Source organism: Phodopus roborovskii, unplaced genomic scaffold, assembly GCF_943737965.1.
Source record: "Phodopus roborovskii unplaced genomic scaffold, PHOROB, whole genome shotgun sequence".
NCBI lineage: Eukaryota > Metazoa > Chordata > Mammalia > Rodentia > Cricetidae > Phodopus > Phodopus roborovskii.
Genome location: NW_026125052.1, coordinates 20,862,542 through 20,880,191, shown reverse-complemented (window position 1 = coordinate 20,880,191; position 17,650 = coordinate 20,862,542). Strand labels below are relative to the sequence as shown.

Sequence of the window (17,650 nt, the reverse complement as noted above, 5' to 3'; positions counted from 1 at the left end):
AGTAGGTCCTGAGGAGGTCCCTTCCCTGACACCTAACTTCCTATGGCACTAAAACCTTAAGCTGACAGAAAAGGGGACAGAAGCCACATGAAGAAAAAGAAGACGATGAGCACAGTGCACACTACCCTGGGACAGCTCCACAGGTTCAGCCCCATGTCTTTCCTCAGAGGTCCTACATCTTAGAGCAAGACCCAGGCATTAACTGAACAGCCTGATCTCTGGGAAAGCATGATTCTTGTAAAGAAATACTAGCTGCATGAGTAAGTGAAAAGGCTAGGTCAATAGGCCAGCATTCAACACAGAGAACAGCCACATTTCTATTGCAAAAAGGAAAAAAAAAAGATAATTTTAGTATTAAAGTAGAGAAATAAGTATGTGGACCTGAACATTAGTCCAGAAGTTCAAATACTGGACACAAACTGGGGACAACTCAAGAGTCATACCACCAACGCAGCATCCAAGAATAATCAATTACTACTGTTGTTACATTACTATTATTAATTTTTTTTTTTTTTTTTTTTTTTTTTTTTAGATTTTCCAAGACAGGGTTTCTCTGCAGCTTTGGAGCCTGTTCTGAAATTCACTCTGTAGACCAGACTGGCCTTAAACTCACAGAGATCTGCTTGCCTCTGCTTCACGAGTGCTGGGATTAAAGGCATGCACCACCGCCACCACTGGCATTACTGTAATTATTGATGATCAATTTCCACTCTATATACCACAAGACACTTAGAATTTTGACAAAGGCTATTCACCTGAGATCAGAATCAGACCAGCTAGCTAGTCTTATCTTGTATCCCAGATGGTCCCAACAGAGCTGGAGTCCGTTTTCTTAAGGCTGTAAGCCATGGCATCAGGTCTCTGATAGGCATTCACCTATTTCAGTCTCCAAAATTGCCGCAGAAGTTTGTGCAACCTAGGGAAGAGCCTGGAGACATGCATAGTCTGGCTATTCGATATTGTCATAAACGTGAATCACGTCCTCATGGTTGCTGAGAGCCTGGATGAGGTGAGCAGCCTGCTCCAAGTCAGGTTCAGCCAGCCGCACCTTTGAGTTGGGGATGAACTCCAGGGAACAGGATACAGAACACAGGCCCAGGGAGTCCAGTTTCTTCCTCACTTGATGCAGTGAAGAGGCATCACAAATAAACTAAGGATAAGAGAAAGTCAGGAAGTGAGAAGCCAGGAAGTAACAATTTCCCACGCCAGACAGAACTTTGCAAAGTCCTGATTGGAGCAAACTGTGCTGTTTTATCATTGGTCTTAATCATAGTTTCCAATACTCAGAATCTTTCTTATCAACTTGGAAGAATAGGCCCTATCCTCCAGTATTCTCTTAATAACACTGGGCAATTGTGAATTCTTTGCCTTACCTGTATCCTGACACACAGGAAGGAGGAAGCCCAGAGATGTACACCTTAAGGTATCTGTTAGGGACCCCTTGGAAACCATCAAACATAAAGGCTTCAGGCTGTCAGACTTGGAAGCAAGCTGAGCAGCCATCTTACCGGCCACATACTCACTTTAAAAAGATCCTCTTCTTCGCCCTCAGCTTCTTTCACGTCCTCAGCTCCCACCTCAATTGCCAGTTCCAGGGCACGCTCTAGGTTCACAGCTCTCTTCTCTCTGTCCTCTACTCCAACCACAACCACTCCTTTTTTGTCAAAGGAACGACGAGCTCCTTCAGCCATCATTCCCCTGACAGGAGGGGGAGCAGACAACACCTGGATGCTTCTAGAAGCCCAGTCTCCACTAAATGCTGCATTCTAACACTACCCCTCACCCATCTGGCCCCTGGAGTACCCAGACACACCCAGCAACTCTCTTCATGAAGAAGATGAAGCTGATGCTGGGGAAGGGGATTGTCCAAGAACATCCCTATCTCCTATTGTCCGCACCCCCTGGAGTCTGCAAGATACAACTTTGCTCATTGTTTCCTACCCCATTAAAACTTCTGTCCTTGCAGAACGTTCTAAGACTGGGGCATCATATGGCTACAGATGGAAATAATGGGGGGAAGATCTCATTTACACCTATGGGATCAGAAGACATTAAGGGGAAATCAGCTTACGGTAACAGGTTCTATTAAGGAAGAAGCATGCTTACAACCTGAAATACTGGAGGACCAACAGCATCTTGCATTGCATAAAACTGGACCCTGAAGGTTCTGTCCCCTTCTTCCCTACATACACAAACTTACCCATTCTTATTCAGGATATATTTAATGTCCAAATGGCACTTGGGACCACTGCTCGATAATGCCTCAATGAGCAGAGAAGAGCCACCAGGGCCTCTAACCCCGTACAGCAAATGAATGTCCTTGTTTTTCTGAAATTAAAAAAAAAAAAAAAAATTCCATTATTCTGTTTCCTAATGAACCAATACCCACATGCCAGCACCAAACTACAGGTACTGAAAAGTAGCTCCATGTGTGACCTCTCAAGAATTACTTAAGCTTGGGCTCTCAAGTCTTTATTTCTGTCTCTGTCTTCCAAGGAGAGGACAATGATATCGACTTCTGACATCACTAGAAATACTATTTAAAAGGGAGTTTGTTTCCCTTGTTCCTGGGTAGCCCTTCCCAGTTCTGCCTCCACCCATCTCTAACTGGGTCCCACCTCCTCCCCCTCAGTCACTCCTACCTTTATTCATTTTCCTGCATTCCATTCCATGTGAAACCTACTTAGGAATTCTCAATGCTCCTAGTCCTGGGCTGCTATAGAAAAATCACGTATATAGAGCTTGTCATGGGAGCCACTGAATTCAGCACTGTAGCTAAATTCACACACTTCACAACTAGTTGTCAGTTTCTTCCAGACTCCCTAGACCTCATTTCCTGCCCACATCAAACTCTGTTGAACTCTGGCTACCTGGATTCAGGTCTGTCACTTTCTGCATGACCTAAGTCAAGTTACCAAACATTTCTGTCCCTTAGCTTCCATTTTAGGTCACTTCTGGAATTCACTGAGGTCTTGCATGTAATGACTGCTAGCTATTACAATCATTACTCTGGGAAGTGATGAGACACCTCTGAAGGCTCAGCACTTGTGAGGGTGAGGCAGGAGGATCATGAGTTCCATGCTAGCCTGGACTACACAAAAAGACCCTGTTTCAAAATAAAACAAGAAAAAGATATTAACCTTCAAATCCTTACCTGTCCCAGAGGAAGAAGTGTTGGAGCCCAGCATCCCTCCCACTCCCCCACTGCCTCTGTCCTTCCCCTCTCTTTTTACTGGCTTTTCTACTTTAGACATGAACATCTGAGAAGACAAACAAGCCCTTCTCCAACCTAACGTTAGGGGTTTCCCCAGTTTTACCTTCCTTTTCTACTCTATCTTCTCCAAGCTTGACAAAGCAGCTCCACCCTCTATGAGTCTCCATACAGTTTACATAGCCTATTCCCAGTCATGTTCCTCTAACCAAAAGCCAAGCATAGAGAATTCCCACCATGTTCCTACCCTCTCTCTGATAATTTAAGGATTTTCCGTGGCTTTCCAAACATGGACCTGTGCTCAATAATAACATGAAACTGAGGACACACCTCTGTTTTCAGTGCTGACTCAATAGTTGACTTGGGCATATGCTTGCTTCGACACACCTCTAAGATGTTGGCCAGGTGGCTGTTGTGCTCAGGGTTGGGGCCTCCCTCTGGATAAAGGGAAAAAAATGATCAAAGACATCTATCTCATCCTAGTATGGACAAATAAGTGATTTTCAGCCTCTCCAACCCCCCAAACAATGCCAAATTACTCTCCAACAGAAAGTATTATCTAACAAAGAGGGCTCAGTGTGCAAAGTGCTTGCCTTGCAAGCAAAAGATTTGAATCTGATCCCTAGAATCCACATATAAGACAATACCAGCACCAGTTTATAATCCCAGAACCAGGTGGGCAGAAACAGATCCTGAGACTCTCAGTCAGTCACCTGTCTAAATGGTCAACTCTAGGCCAGTAAGAACCCTGAGTCAAAAAATAAAAAATAAAGCCAGATACATGGTGGTAAAAGTGCTTACTGCATAAGCCTAGCAACCTGGGGCCCATCCTTAGAATCCACACAAAGGAGGAAGGCACAAACACTCACACACACTCACACTCACACACACAGGTATGCAGAATATTTCAACTAAATAAGCATAGTGGTGCGCCCCTCTAGTCCCAGCACACAGTAGGTTCAGGCAGGAGCCTGCACTACATAATGAATGCTAGGTGAATCTCAGTTAAGAGTGAGATTCTGGCCAGGTATGGTAACATGGTAGCTTTAATCCCAGCACTCAGGAGGCAGAGACAGGTGCATCTCTGTATGTTCAAGGTCAGTCTGGTCTACAAACTAAGTTCCAGGACAACCAGGGCTGTTATACTGAGAAACCCTGTTTTGAAAAACCAAAAGGGAAAAACAAAACAAAACAAAAAAGTGAGCTTCTGTTTCACATTGGAAGGAGAACTACTTTGGGAAAGAAGTTGCTTTGGTGGGGAATACAGGAGATGGAGCCCAAGGCCTTATCATGGTAAACACTGTGCTTTACCACGGGGCTACATACCCAAGCCTGGAAAAGAAGTTCGCAACTCACTCTGCCTTTAGGGATAGTTAACATTTTTGCTAGGCTCCAGCAAAATAAGTGATTTCCGGCCTCTCCAACCCCCAAATTCCAGCAAAGACTCCACTTTTGTCAGATGAAGTGGTTGAATCATAGTAACATCCTTGCTCTTACTCTATTAGTACATACTCTCTGACATGCTCACATGACATTGGATTCATGCTCTGGGAATGGGGGGGGGGGCTACACTGGATGTTCTTTGTAGTATCCCCTCTGGGATCAAAATAACATGTTGGTTAAATCAACCAATATGTTATTTTGGTTGGAGAGGAAGCAAAGGGAAGAATCAGGCAGAAGTTGTAGCTTAATGCCTTCTGTTTGCTGTAAGGCACCTCAAAGTGGGTATTATCCTTGCTTTACAGAAAACTGAAATTCAGTAGTTAAGCCACTTGTTGAAGGTCTCTGTAGCAACCTAGTCAATGAAAGAATTCACATCTTCCTGACTCCAGACCCACACTTTTCACAGGATTTTTTTTCCCCTCTATTCCTACCAGTGCCTGACACTAAAATGGGGGTGGGGGGGTAGAGAAACCAAAACCAAAACAGCTGCAACACGGAGCAGATACAGGGTTCCAAACCAACCTTCCAAGAAAGTTTCACAGGAGCTCCAACAAGGGAAATGAGGCCCAGGCAAGAAATGAGTTGACTCAGCACGCCTGCCACATCCTTCAGTTGTAGTAACAGTGGCTGCAGAAACCTTAATTTATTCCTTCAAGAAAGAAACATTCCTGTCCTTTTTTTTTTTTTTTTTTTTTTTTAAAGACTCGTTTTTGTGTTTACGTGCCTGCATGATGCATGAGTACCCTGGAACAGGAGTTTCAGGTGCTTGTTAGTGATCATGTGAATGTTGGGACTCAGACAGGTCCTCAGCAAGAGCAGCAGCTGCTTTTAACCACTGAGCCACATCTCCAAGCCCTGACTTGACTGTTAAGGTTTATTCCTGTTTAGTACCTAACTATATCGACTTGGGTGGAGTCATTTCTCTGAAAGGTTTTGGAAAGGAAAACAGGCGGATGCTTTAAGAGTTATGGGCAGGACAACGATAGCAACTGGAAAATGCAAAGAAAACAATCGGCCCTAATCCAATTTAGGGGGACAAGTGAGGCCTTTGGCACCGAAAGGCCCTCTGTAATCAGCAGTGGGGACTGTCAGGTTCTCACCTTTAACCGCCAGGCGGATACTTAGAGTGAGTTTAGTGAAGATTCGACTCCTTTCCATGTCCTTGGGGCCCTTGATGTGCCGGACTTTAGACCATTTATTGTGTCCCGCGGTGGCCGCCGCGCTGACACGCAGCGTCCTGTGTGGAGTTGGACCGCAGCCGGGGTTTTCCTGCTGGGAGACGCACCAAGGACCGACGCGGACCCCGAGGCATCGCGCACGAAAGCATCGGGCAGCTGTCCGTCTCAGGTTAACAGCAGCCCACGACATCATCTGCTTCGACCAGTGGCTGCAAAGTGCAAAGAGGAGCGGCCAAGGTCAAGCTGTCTAACCTGTTACCGGAACAAGCCGATCTGGACGTTCTGGCCGCTTCTGCGGGTCTCCAGAAACTCAAAGGTAAGGATCCACCTACGCGGTACAGCCGTGAATGACCGGCTGCCGCCGGGAAAGGAGACCCTTATTGGCGCAGTACACTTCCTTTCCCTGGTCCGTTGCAAAACACGTCCCCCACGCCTGCAAAGTCGGTTCCGCCGCATCTTCGTACTCGCTCCAACCTTGCCGCTGCCAGGAGTGACCCAGACCTCAATTGCTCCCGGTTGCTTAGAGACGCCAGATTTCCTTCCAGTGAAATAGTAAAGGTTTTCCTTCCTAACTCTAAACAAGTCGAGAATAATAAATGTTTCGTTGTTCAAAAAGAAATATGTTGTTCAACCAGTTCATTTTACAGGTTAAGAAACTGCCGTCAAGGGTGCCTGTTTTACAAAGGGAAACAACAAACAAAATAGTTCCGTGTGTGTAATTCTAGCACTTGGGGAGTGAAGGATCGGGACACCAAGCCCTTTGTCTCAAAACAAAATAGCAGCAGCAGCAGCAACAACAATAACAAAAGTAATGTATTTATTTTAAAAATCCTAGCCATCAGCCAGAGAAGTGATTTGCCTAGTTATTTAAGACTTTGTTTATAAACAAAGATGGCATTGTCTTGATTTTTTTTTGTTTGTTTGTTTTTTGCCAATCCATACTGGAAAGTTGACAACACGGCATAAAACCCTGGAGTTTGAATTAAAAAGGTATGTAAGTAGCAACTGTAATCATGATTGGCTCCTAAACCCAAGAAGATGGCTGGGGACAGAGTCAGGTGAATTGCAGGATTTGGGGAAAAGAACAAAAGACCAGGCCAGCCTTTAAGACAAACTGCTATCTTCATTTTCCATCTGCTGTTTAAAAAAAAATATTTTAAGTATTTTCAATTTTGTGTATGTTTGTTTGCCTGTATGTATATCTGTATGCCTGGTACCTTGTAGAAGCCAGAAGAAAACATCAAGATAACCTAGAACTGGAGTTATAGATGGTTGTGAGCTCCATGTGGCTGTTGGGAATAGATCCTGTGTCCTCTGCAAGAGGTACCAATATTCCTGACTGATGGGCCCCTTCCATCTGCTCTCTTGACAGAGAAAACCAGAGAAAGGGGGCGCTGTAGAGAAAGAAGAAACAAAGTAGCTGCGGCAGAATCCCTCTGTAAGAGCTCCCCCAGGGTGAATTAAGTCCCATTAGAAAAGCAGGACAATGTGGGGGGGGGGGGGTTGAAGTTTTGCTCTCTAAAGTTAGACTGGGTGGATTCAAGCTGTGTCTCTGCCATTTATTGACTAGTGCAACCTTGGGCAAGTTCTTTACTTTCTGTTTCCCTCCGCATTCAATGACCTTGAGGGGAACAAGCAGGATGGCCGGGCACAGCCACAGGTTTATTTTAATAATAAGTATGCCCTTAATTAGCCTACTCATCTTCCATTCTCGTTCTGTTGCTACATCTCTATGGGAGGGCAGCATGCTGGCCGCTAACTCACCATTCTTTTGCTTTTGTCTTCCTAATTCCAGAAGAGCTGGCGGCCACCATGCACACACAGCCTGAGCACACATTCTTTACCACTTTTGTTTCTCTTGAGTGGCCTTCATTGTCTCGCTGGTGGGATCATGTAGCAAGACTCAGCTCGTGGGGCTGGAGAGATGGCTCAGCATTTAAGAGAACTTGCTGCTCTCAGAGCTGCCAAGTGTGATTCCCAGCACCAATGTGATGGCTCACAGCTTCTGTAACCCTGTCCCCAGAGATCGTATGTACTCTTCTCACCTTTGCAGGCCCCGCACACACATGCTGTAGGCATTCATACAGGCAAACACTCAGAAAAATCTTTAAAAAGCACTTGAAGGAGGACTCCAAGGCAGCCTCGAGGTGACGGCTGAACTGAGTCTTTAAAAATTTATATTTTGTGTGTGTGTGTGTGGGGGGGTTAACAAGTTTCCCTTAATGGCTGAGCCATTTCTCCAGTCCCTTCCATCAAATTCTTAACTGTAATAGTTCGCTTGTTTTTGGCAGGGAGTAGGTTTGGGGACTCAGATCCAGGGGCTCCCAGCATGTTAGGCAAACACTCTACCACTGAGCTATTTCCTCATTGACCCCACCCCCCTTTTTGAGACAGGGGCTCACTCTTCAGGCCAAGAATAGTTTTGAATTCATAGTGATCCTCCTGCCTTAGCCTCTCAATACCGGAATTACAAGCAGGAGCCACTGCCCCCAGTCAGCACATACAATTTTAATTTCTTAATTTATTTATCCTGTGTGCTTGTGTGTAGAAATAGGTGTTATGATGCATATTTAAGGGCCAGAGGATAACATAATAGTTTTCTCCACCATGTAGATCTTGGAGATTAAACTCAGGTCATCAGGCTTGGTGACAATTGCCTTTACTCACTGAGCCATCTTGCTGGCCCCTATGAGTTTTCCAGGTTCCTTAGAGACGGAATGTCCTCTTCCTCCTTTGCTTTGCAGGTCACTCCTAAAACTTATCTCAAGTCCTTTATTCAATACAGACCAATTTTTATCCCCGTCACCTGGCTACATTTTGTTCTTCTTTAAAGATTCAGCTGGACCCCGAACATCAGACTCCCCAGTTAGATGTCTGACCTATGTTCCCACCATCCATCCATCATGCACTCCTATACCTCTGCCCTTAGGCTTTCTTAATCATGCCTATGTGCAATTTGTGGGAGTAAGCTCTTTCCTTCCATCATGTGGGACCTGGGGTTCAAATTCAGGTCATCAGGCTTGGTGGCAGAAGCCTTTATCTGCTAAGACATCTGGCTGAGGTAGCACTTAACTTTTTCATGTCAAAATAATGTCTACTACCGTACTGGAATTCCCATTCTCAGTAGTTGTATATTTTCCTTAAATAGCTTTATTGACAGATTCTCCATGATAAAGGGTGCCAAGTTAAGTGTACAGTGATTTTTAGTATATCCACTGACAAGCCATCACCACATAGCCCTTCCATTGCTCTGAAAGGAAACCCTGTACTCATTTGCAGTTGCTCTTCATTCCCCTCAATTGTCACAGGTTTGAAAACTGACACTTTCTTCTGCCTCTAAGGGCATGCTTCTGTTACACATTTACTGTTAATTAAAGTATCTAATATGTGGGCTCTGTGAATGATTTCCTTCATTTGGCATGTGACCTAGTGCGGTGGTTTGAATGAGAATGGCCCCCTAGGTTCCTATGCCTGGATGCTTGGTCCCCTGTTGGTGGAACTGTCTGGGAAGGATTAAGTTGTGGCCTTGTTGGGGGAGAGGTCACTAAGGGTGGGCTGTGACATTTCAAAAGCCCAGAACATTGCAGTTTGTTCTCTGCCTCCAGCTTGCAGATCAGGATGGGTGTAAGCTCTTCACCATCAGTCCAGTGACTGTCTGCTTCCCGCCATGCTCCCCGCTGTTAGAATAAAGCTTGAGACCTTGGCGGATTACAAGGCAGGGGAGGGTGACGGAGGCAGGGGACAAATGCCACAGGCAGGCAGAGTTTAAGTTGAGTTTTATGGAGGGGAGGTAAAGAGACAGAGACACAGAGAGAGAAGATGGAGACAGAAAAAGTCCTGTCTGCCCCAGGGGGACATCGGGAAGAGGGCTGGAAAAGAGAGAGTAAGTGGGTGGGGGCCTGTCTTTTATTGTTTTTTCAATATTTTATTCTATTATTTCACATATCGATCCCAGTTCCCTCTCCCTCCCTCCCATGTCCCCTGACACCCCTCTCATTCCACCCCCCACTCCACAGGGAGGGTGATGCCTTCCAGGAGGGATCATCAAAATCTGTCATTTGGGAGTAGGGCCTAGGCCCTCTCTCCGGCCTCTAAGCTAAGGGACTATCTCTCCATGGGATACATCCTGGTTTCACTGTCAGAGGTCTCTTGGACTACCCCCAGACTAATAGCTGGGAAACCAAGCATTGGACCAACTCAGACCTCCTGAACCTGGAGCTTGTCTTTTAAAGGGGTCCTTTGTGTACTTATGGACCCCTGGGCTGACCAGAGTACTGCCTGAGTGCATTTTGCCAGATGACAGGGGCAGGCCAGCGTAATGCCTGAATCCTTACAGCCATCACAATGATCATGGATGGACCTCTAGAACCATGAGCGTCAGTAAACATTTTCTTTTGTAAGTTACCTTGGTCATGGCGTCTCTTCACAGGAAGAATAACTAAGATATCTACTTACCTTTCTTTGTCAACATGACACAGCCAAGAGTCATGTGAGAGGAGATCCTCGAGAGGAATTAACAAATGAGATTGGCATGTGGACATGTCTCTCTGTGTGAATCTTTATACAAGACAGTCCAGACTGCCGTTAGCAGCACCATCCCTAGGCAGGTGGTTCTGAGCTACACAAGAAAGTTAGTAGCTAAGGTGCTGGGGAGATGGCTCAGCAGTTAAGAGCACTGGCTGCGCATCCAGAGCACCTGGGGTTGATTCTCAGCACTCAAGTGATGGCTTACAATCAAACCATCTGTGACTCAATCCAGCAGATCTGATGCCCACTTCCGGCCTCCACAGAAAGACTCACGGAAACACATTAATTTTTTTTTTTTTTTTTTTAATAGCGGGGTGGTGGTGGTTCGTACCTTTAATCCCAGCACTCAGGAGGCAGAGGCAGGCAGATCTCTGCGAGTTTGAGGCCAGCCTGGTTTACAAAATGAGTTCCAAGACAGCTAAGACTGCACAGAGAAACCCTGCCTCGAAAACAAAATTATTTTATGTGCATCGGTGTTTTGCCTGCCCATATGTCTGTGGGAGAGTCTCAAATGACTTGGAGTTGGATAACAGTTGTGAGCTGCCACGTGGGTCCAGGCAATTGAACGTGGGTCTTCTGGAAGAGCAGCCAGAGCCAGAGCTCTTAACCCCTGAGCCATTTTTCCAGCCCCCAGACACATTTTTTTTTTTAAATGGGAAAAAATAAAGGTAGCTAAACATGAGTCTCTCTCTCTCTCTCTCTCTCTCTCTCTCTCTCTCTCTCTCTCTCTCTCTCTCTCTCTCTCTCTCTCTCTCTCCATCTGTGGTTTGTTTCAAACTCCTGTTTGGTTCTTGTCTTGATTTCCCTCAATGATGGACCATGATCTAGAAGAGTAAAAAACCAAATGAATCTTTTCCAGTCCTAAGTTGTTTTTGCTCACTGTGTTTGTCATAGAAACAGAAAGGAAACTAGAACAGCATATTTTCAGGGTTCAGTTGACTGTAGCATTTATCAGTATTTACTTCTATTGACAAACAATATTCCATTGAATGAATATTTTACTTATGTGTTCCTCTGCTGGTAGGTGTGTGTTTCTTCCTTATATTATGAATAGGCACCACAAGCCCCCCCTTCCTTCCTTTATTCTGTTTTCTTTTTTCTCTATTTCCCCCCCCTATCCCCTCTTTTTCTCTTTTCGAGACAGGGTTGTTTCTCTGTGTAGCCCTGGCTGTCGAGACTCACTCTGTAGACCAGGCTGGCCTTGAACTCAAAGATCTGCCCACCTCTGCCTCCTGAGTGTTGGGATTAAAGCTGTATGTCACTATCACCTGGCTAAGAACTGTTTTCATTTCTCTTGTATATGTGCCATGGAGTGGATTTTTTGTCATATCATAATCATGTTTAACCATTCAAGAGGACAGCCAGACTTACAATAGTTGCATTGACTTACAGTCTCACCCTCAATGTTAAGAGCATTCAATTTCTCCACTTATTCACCAAGTATTTCTTTTTGTCTATAGCTATAGCCATTCTAGGAGTGTGAAGTGTTATTTCATGGTGGGGTTTAATTTTGTTTTTGTTGTCTTGAGACAGGGTCTCAAGCCACTGTGTAGACCAGGCCGACTTTGAATTCATAGAAATCCCCTGGAACTGGAATCATAGGCAGTTGTAAGCTACTTGGTGTAGGTGCTGGGAAATCCAAGTGCTCTTAACTTTTTCTCTAGTGATAGTTTAAGTGAACTTAAAAATGCAGCTTCTATTTCTCAAGATAGGAACTCTAGACCAGCCTCAAACTCCTTATGCAGTGAAAGATGACCTTGAACTTCTGGTCTTCCTGCCTGCCATCACCTGCCAGGTGATGGGATTACAGTTGCAAACCACTACATCCAGTTTTGTATGGTGCCAAGGACTGAATTTAGGGCTTTGTGCATGAGAAGCAAGCACTGTACCAACTGAGCTACACCTACAGTCCAAACTTATGTTACTTAGTAGCAAAAATGAATCAATAAAATAATCACAAATAAGTATAGAGACCAAAACAGGGTTTGTAGTTGCCCTGGGCTAATGACCAAGCTCTCCACAATCAGGCAGCACAGAATAGCACAGCCTGTTGAGGTTTCTAGAGGTCTCGCTCTCCTAGTGTTAGCTTTCAAAATATGGCAGCAATCATGTCTCTCACAAATGGGTATGGAGTGTGAGAGCTCACACATGTAATGCAAACACTTGGGAGCCTGAGGTAGGAGGATTACCACAGACCTGAGGCTGGTCTGGGTTACACTTCAGGTCGACCTGAGCTACAAGACCCTGTGTCAGCAAAAGCAAAAACAAGCAAAAGAAAATTCATCCTCCCAGAGGTTCTTTCTTCACTGCTCATCTTTTTAACATGCAAGCCAAATACAGAGGCTGAGACAGTTCAAGGTCAGCCAGGGCTACATACTGAGTACCTGACCCAAATATCAGTACATAGTCCCCGACTCAAAAAAGATGGAGGAGTTGCTGGGGAAATAGTTCAGTTGGTAAGAGTGCTTGCCTACTCACTCATTAGCTTGGCTATTCACTTGATTTGGTCTAGAATCGTCTAACAGACATGATTCGGTGAGAGCATTTCTAGGAAAGGTTAAATGAGGCAGGAGACCTTCCCCCAATGTGAAGGGCACTGCTACTAAGAGGCCTGGGGTTTGTGGGAGGAGCCGTGCTCTTTGCCTGCTGACCTTCCCTTCTGGCTGGTAAGTACATCTACTCTGCTGCTGCTGCTGCTATCCTGCCCTGACACTGAAGACCAGCTCTCCAGGACCCCCCCCCCCGCCTCCAGGCTCTCAGTAGTAGGACTGCTGAGGTGGGCAGCTTTGTGAAAGGAGGTGGTACTGGGTTTTCAGCCTCTCTAGTGTGCAGATGACTATTACTGGAATACCTAGTTCCTATCTTGTGAGTCAATCTAATCAATCTCTTTTCAATATATTCATTCTATTAGTTCTTTTTCTTTAGAGAACCCCATTATATCTGCCATGCACTGGATGTGGTGCACATCTGTTATCCCAGCACCTTAGAGACAGAGGATACAAAGTTCTGGGCTACACAGTAAGTTCAAGGCTAACCCCAGTTACAGAGACCCCGTGTCAAGAAAGTAAACTTAAAAAAGTCAGATCCTCATTAACCTCTATTTTTTTCAGAAGTCTCACACAAGTTAAGACCCAAAAGTTTTGCAAAGTGCAGGGTTCCCCCTGATCTGGTTGCTGCTTCCCTCTCTAGTCACACTTCCCACTGTTCTTCACACACATCCATTGACTGCTAATTCGCTGAATGTGACCATACCCTTTCTTATTCACATACATTTGCATATGACTACTCCCTTTGCCTTAAATGGCATTCCCCATTTCCAGACAACTCCTACTTAAGTCTTCAAAACCCAAATCAGACATCCTTCATCCTGTGACATTTCCCTGGCCCACTCTGGCTCACACTGACAGGAGGGCCTCAGGGCTCCTAAACACAGCCCCACTACTGCAGAACACTACAAATTTGTGGATATCCCTTTGGCAAAATATAGGCAAACCGAGGGTTATGGCTGTTGGTGGGGAGTAGGTGTCCATGTTGCCTTAGTTGAAGTGAGTGAACGGGGAGACACAAGGGCCATCAGAGCACTGTGTTGAACTGAGGTGAACTCTGAAGCATGACCATAAGAACAAACTGGGAAGAAGTGAATTCATCACATGAAGAAATTCAATCTATACATGTTCAAGTTTTATTACAAAGTATGATGGGCAGAAAATACGGTACTTCTTATACAGGAGGCTGAAACAGAACGAATAGACTTAATGTATGCAGGAAGAAGTAAAGTCACAGAAAGAACACTCCACTCTCGGGTGCTTTTCAAGTCGCCTCTGGTGGAGAATCCTAAGCTCATTCACAGCACAGTGTTAAAATTTTATTACAAGCCCTGTATACAATCAGCCCTGTGAAAATAATATTTATAAAGGAGAAATGGTTACAGTACAGTTCTGCAAAGGGGTAGCTTCCTCTCCACCTGAACAAGGGATTCCACAAAAGCTTTAGAACAGAAGGGATGTTTAAATATTTAAGAAAGTAAGTTCGTACACATGAGGCTAAAGGGCACAGACATGGATCAGTTAGAGTTTAACATTTTGTAGAACAAGAAATTTCCATTTTCTACATAGAGGTTTGTACAATCATGCTATAATTCACACTCAGGGTGGGGCAAGGGAAAGTCACTGACAGAGGGGGTCATAAAACACATGGGACCAAAGCAAGTGACTCTTTTGACTAAAGCAATTCAAAGCTTCAGGTCAACAGTTTTCTAACACATTGTACATCACAATCAGCCCAAGGTGAGAACATTTCTTCAATAGAAGTTGAAAGCACAGTTCAGCTCCACTGAGTTGTCCCAAAGGTGAATGCTCATACATTTTCCAGCTGTCACCCAAACTGTCAACATCTTTCTTCTGGAGTTCAAACTTCCCTTAGCTTATTGTTTCTGGTTGACACATTAGTCCAAGCCTCTTGGAGAAGACATCTGCATGTTTCCATATTTAAAGAGCCACACCCAGATAGCAGCCCAAGAAGCTCCTTTATCCCATAATGCCACATGCTTGACAATCTGACCATTAGCAGCAATGACAGTATGGGAGGAAGAGAGGACGCAGCTGGGTGAGGTGAACAAGATAAGACGTGAGGCACGCAGCTTCGGCCTCACCAGAGCAGAGGACAACTTAGGGAAAGCCTGGCTCAGGGTTCATGGTAACATTGCTCAGGTCAGCTCTCCTCTCAGAAAACCCAACCTAAATGCCAAGCATGCCCCACCTTCCTCATCCTGACACAGGTTCTAAAGGAACGCTTTGAGGCCTCTACAGCAACGGTACTCTCTATCCTAAGCCAGGTGACAAAGGAACTGCCATATTTTCAAAATGGGACAGTTAGGGGGCAGTTCTGGACTTGCGCCCATGCTTGGTAAACTCGGGAGTCTTACATGTCCTTACAGCCTAGGAATCTAGGGCTCAGGATACATCCGGGAGAGCATTCTATAGAGGAAAGGTAATAGAAGAAAAGGAAAGCGACAGAGAAGGCGCTGGAGGTGTAGTTCAATGGTAGAACACTTGCCTATCGTGTGTGAGGGCCTGCGTTTGATCCCCATCACCCCCCCCCACACACACACACACACAAAATGAAAAGTGAAAAGGCAAAGGGAAGATAAAGGAAGAGGGATCTACAAGAACCATGACTGCTGGGGATAGTGGCACACACCTGTGATCCCAGCACTCAGGGAGACTGAAGGAAGAGGATCCTAAGTGCAAGGACAGCCTGGCCCACACTGCAAGACCCTGTCTCAAACAAAATAAAACAACACAGTGTCATCATGTACTGCCACAGGACACCCAATACTTAGATTTTAACCACAGACATCACCTATAGCAGCCCTGCTATACGAAGGTGCTATCTGCCCCTAGCTGTCACCCCTTTCCTAGTTACCCAGTGACACAGATGTCTGATTAATGGCACTGGAAGGCCTACTTAGGTTGAGGTACAGGCTCACTTCACAGCTATGAGTTAGACACTCTGGATGTTTTTCCCCTTGGGCCCTATGTTCTCTAGTATTTCCTCTGACCTGAAGAACTGATTTTCTCCCACACCCTAAAATAGCAAATTTCAACTGTAATGATCAAAACACTGGGATTCTGATTTATTTTTTTCTTCTGTTCTTCCTGAACTGTAGCCAGAATTGTACCCAATTCTGATTTTGATAGAAAATTATCACCCAGTTGTCAGGTGTCATCACACTTCAAGCCCTAACCTTTCAGGCCAGGAGAGACATCCAATCTGCCATGTGGAAAAGCTCAAGTCCATGAAAGCCTCACACGCGCTCAGCAGCTCAGCTCCATTAATCTGAGCGTGCAACCTCCCACACAGCAGACACAGAAAGCACAGCCTTTGCCTCCAGCTCAGTCCCAACAGCACCCACCACAGCAACACCAGAGCCTGCAGCCCCTGGAGGAGAATGGGTCTGGAGGTCCCCACCCACCCCCTGTCAGTCTAAGATCTGTCAAACTTAACTTTAGTAGATCTGTGCTTCTGGCAGACTAAGGGACTTTCTGTATCTCAAGGATACAGAAAGCTCTTCCTCAGGCACAGGGCCACCTATCCATGCTCTAAAGGGAAGGTGAGGAAGCTGGCACTTCAAATGCCAGCAACCCTGCAACTGTGGGTGCATGCGTATTTGAAGACGGAGACAGCAAGAGTCTTACCAAATGGAGGGCAGAGAAAGCAGGCTAAAGAAAGATGACAAGCATCCTCAGAGCGAGGAAAGATCATCACAGGTGGTTGGTTTCCAAAGCACCTCAAACAAGTTTATTCTAGTAACTATTAACTTTTAAAAACCTTGTTTTCAAGTTCTAGTTGACAAGTTCCATCATTTAGCCCAGATTAAAGCCCACCCAGATCACAGAGGCCCTTCTCAGCAGGCCCCACTACCACTCAGAATTCCACTGTAAACTCAGCACAGGAAGACACTGGGGGCTCCTATAGGAGCAACCATCAGCGTGCCTGCTACCCTCAAGGGCCCTGTACTAGCTAGCATACACCACTAAAAGCAGAGGTAACCACAAATCGTGCTCTACCTGCAAACGATATAGGGCAAAGCACATGCTGGCACACGGACATTAATCTCAAGCCAGCCAGAGACCAGAAATCAGAGTGACAAACCAGAAACACCAAGGGGAAATACCCCGACTGAAAATGCCTTTCCTTTGGGACAAGCCCCTTTGTAGTGAAGCGTTCTAAGGCTTTCGGCATTATAGCTGCATCAGCTGTAGGAAGCGAGCCAGAAGAGTCCAGGCACCCAGAACAATGAGTCAACGTTTTCTTCTCCAGCAATGACAGCTAAGTGGGTAAAGCCATCAGATTTTAGGCCTACTACTCTCCTCGTGTCAGAGAATCTAAGAAACCTTCAGGTAGCTCAGCAGAAAATGAGCCAGGCAAACTCTCCCCAGAGCATGTCCCAAACTGCTAGGGACTCATCTAAAGTCAGAACCATACAAGTCCCCTCCATGGAACCCAGTCATGTAACGGAAACAGTCACCTGTGGCCTGTAAGTCAGCATGATCAGCTGCAGCCTACCAAGCCCAATACTGCTCAGAACCTAGACTGAGGTGAGGGCCAGTGCCACAGGGGTAGAGACTCTTAGCTGGCTGACCTGAGGTCACCACAGCTGTCCATCTATCTCTACCAGAAGATCTTATTCAGGGTCAGGAGTCTCTCATCATCCAGGGATGAGCCAGTATCCCACTAGGCAGAGGAAACACAACAGAGATACCGAAGCTTAGCTTAGAGATCTTTCTTG

General features: G+C 45.5%; 1 protein-coding gene across 1 annotated transcript; it reads right to left on the bottom strand.

Moving 5' to 3' along the window:
• Positions 1-292: 292 nt before the first annotated feature.
• Positions 293-6,117, bottom strand: LOC127218071 (translational activator of cytochrome c oxidase 1). The gene is made up of 5 exons (XM_051179080.1): positions 5,755-6,117; positions 3,542-3,648; positions 2,201-2,328; positions 1,524-1,698; positions 293-1,150 (listed from the first exon to the last, which is right to left on the bottom strand). The coding sequence occupies exons 1-5, from the start codon at positions 6,023-6,025 to the stop codon at positions 950-952; spliced, it is 882 nt and encodes a 293-aa protein (XP_051035037.1). The 5' UTR covers positions 6,026-6,117; the 3' UTR covers positions 293-949.
• Between the last annotated feature and the right edge of the window lie 11,533 nt (positions 6,118-17,650).

Coding starts and splice junctions, on each gene's coding strand:
- LOC127218071 (XM_051179080.1), bottom strand. CDS start 6,025: ATGATGTCGTGGGCTGCTGTTAACCTGAGACGGACAGCTGCCCGATGC. Junction 3,649..5,754: donor TATCCGCCTGGCGGTTAAAG/GTGAGAACCTGA, acceptor CCCTTTATCCAG/AGGGAGGCCCCAACCCTGAG. Junction 2,329..3,541: donor AGTCAGCACTGAAAACAGAG/GTGTGTCCTCAG, acceptor TTTTAATTTCAG/AAAAACAAGGACATTCATTT.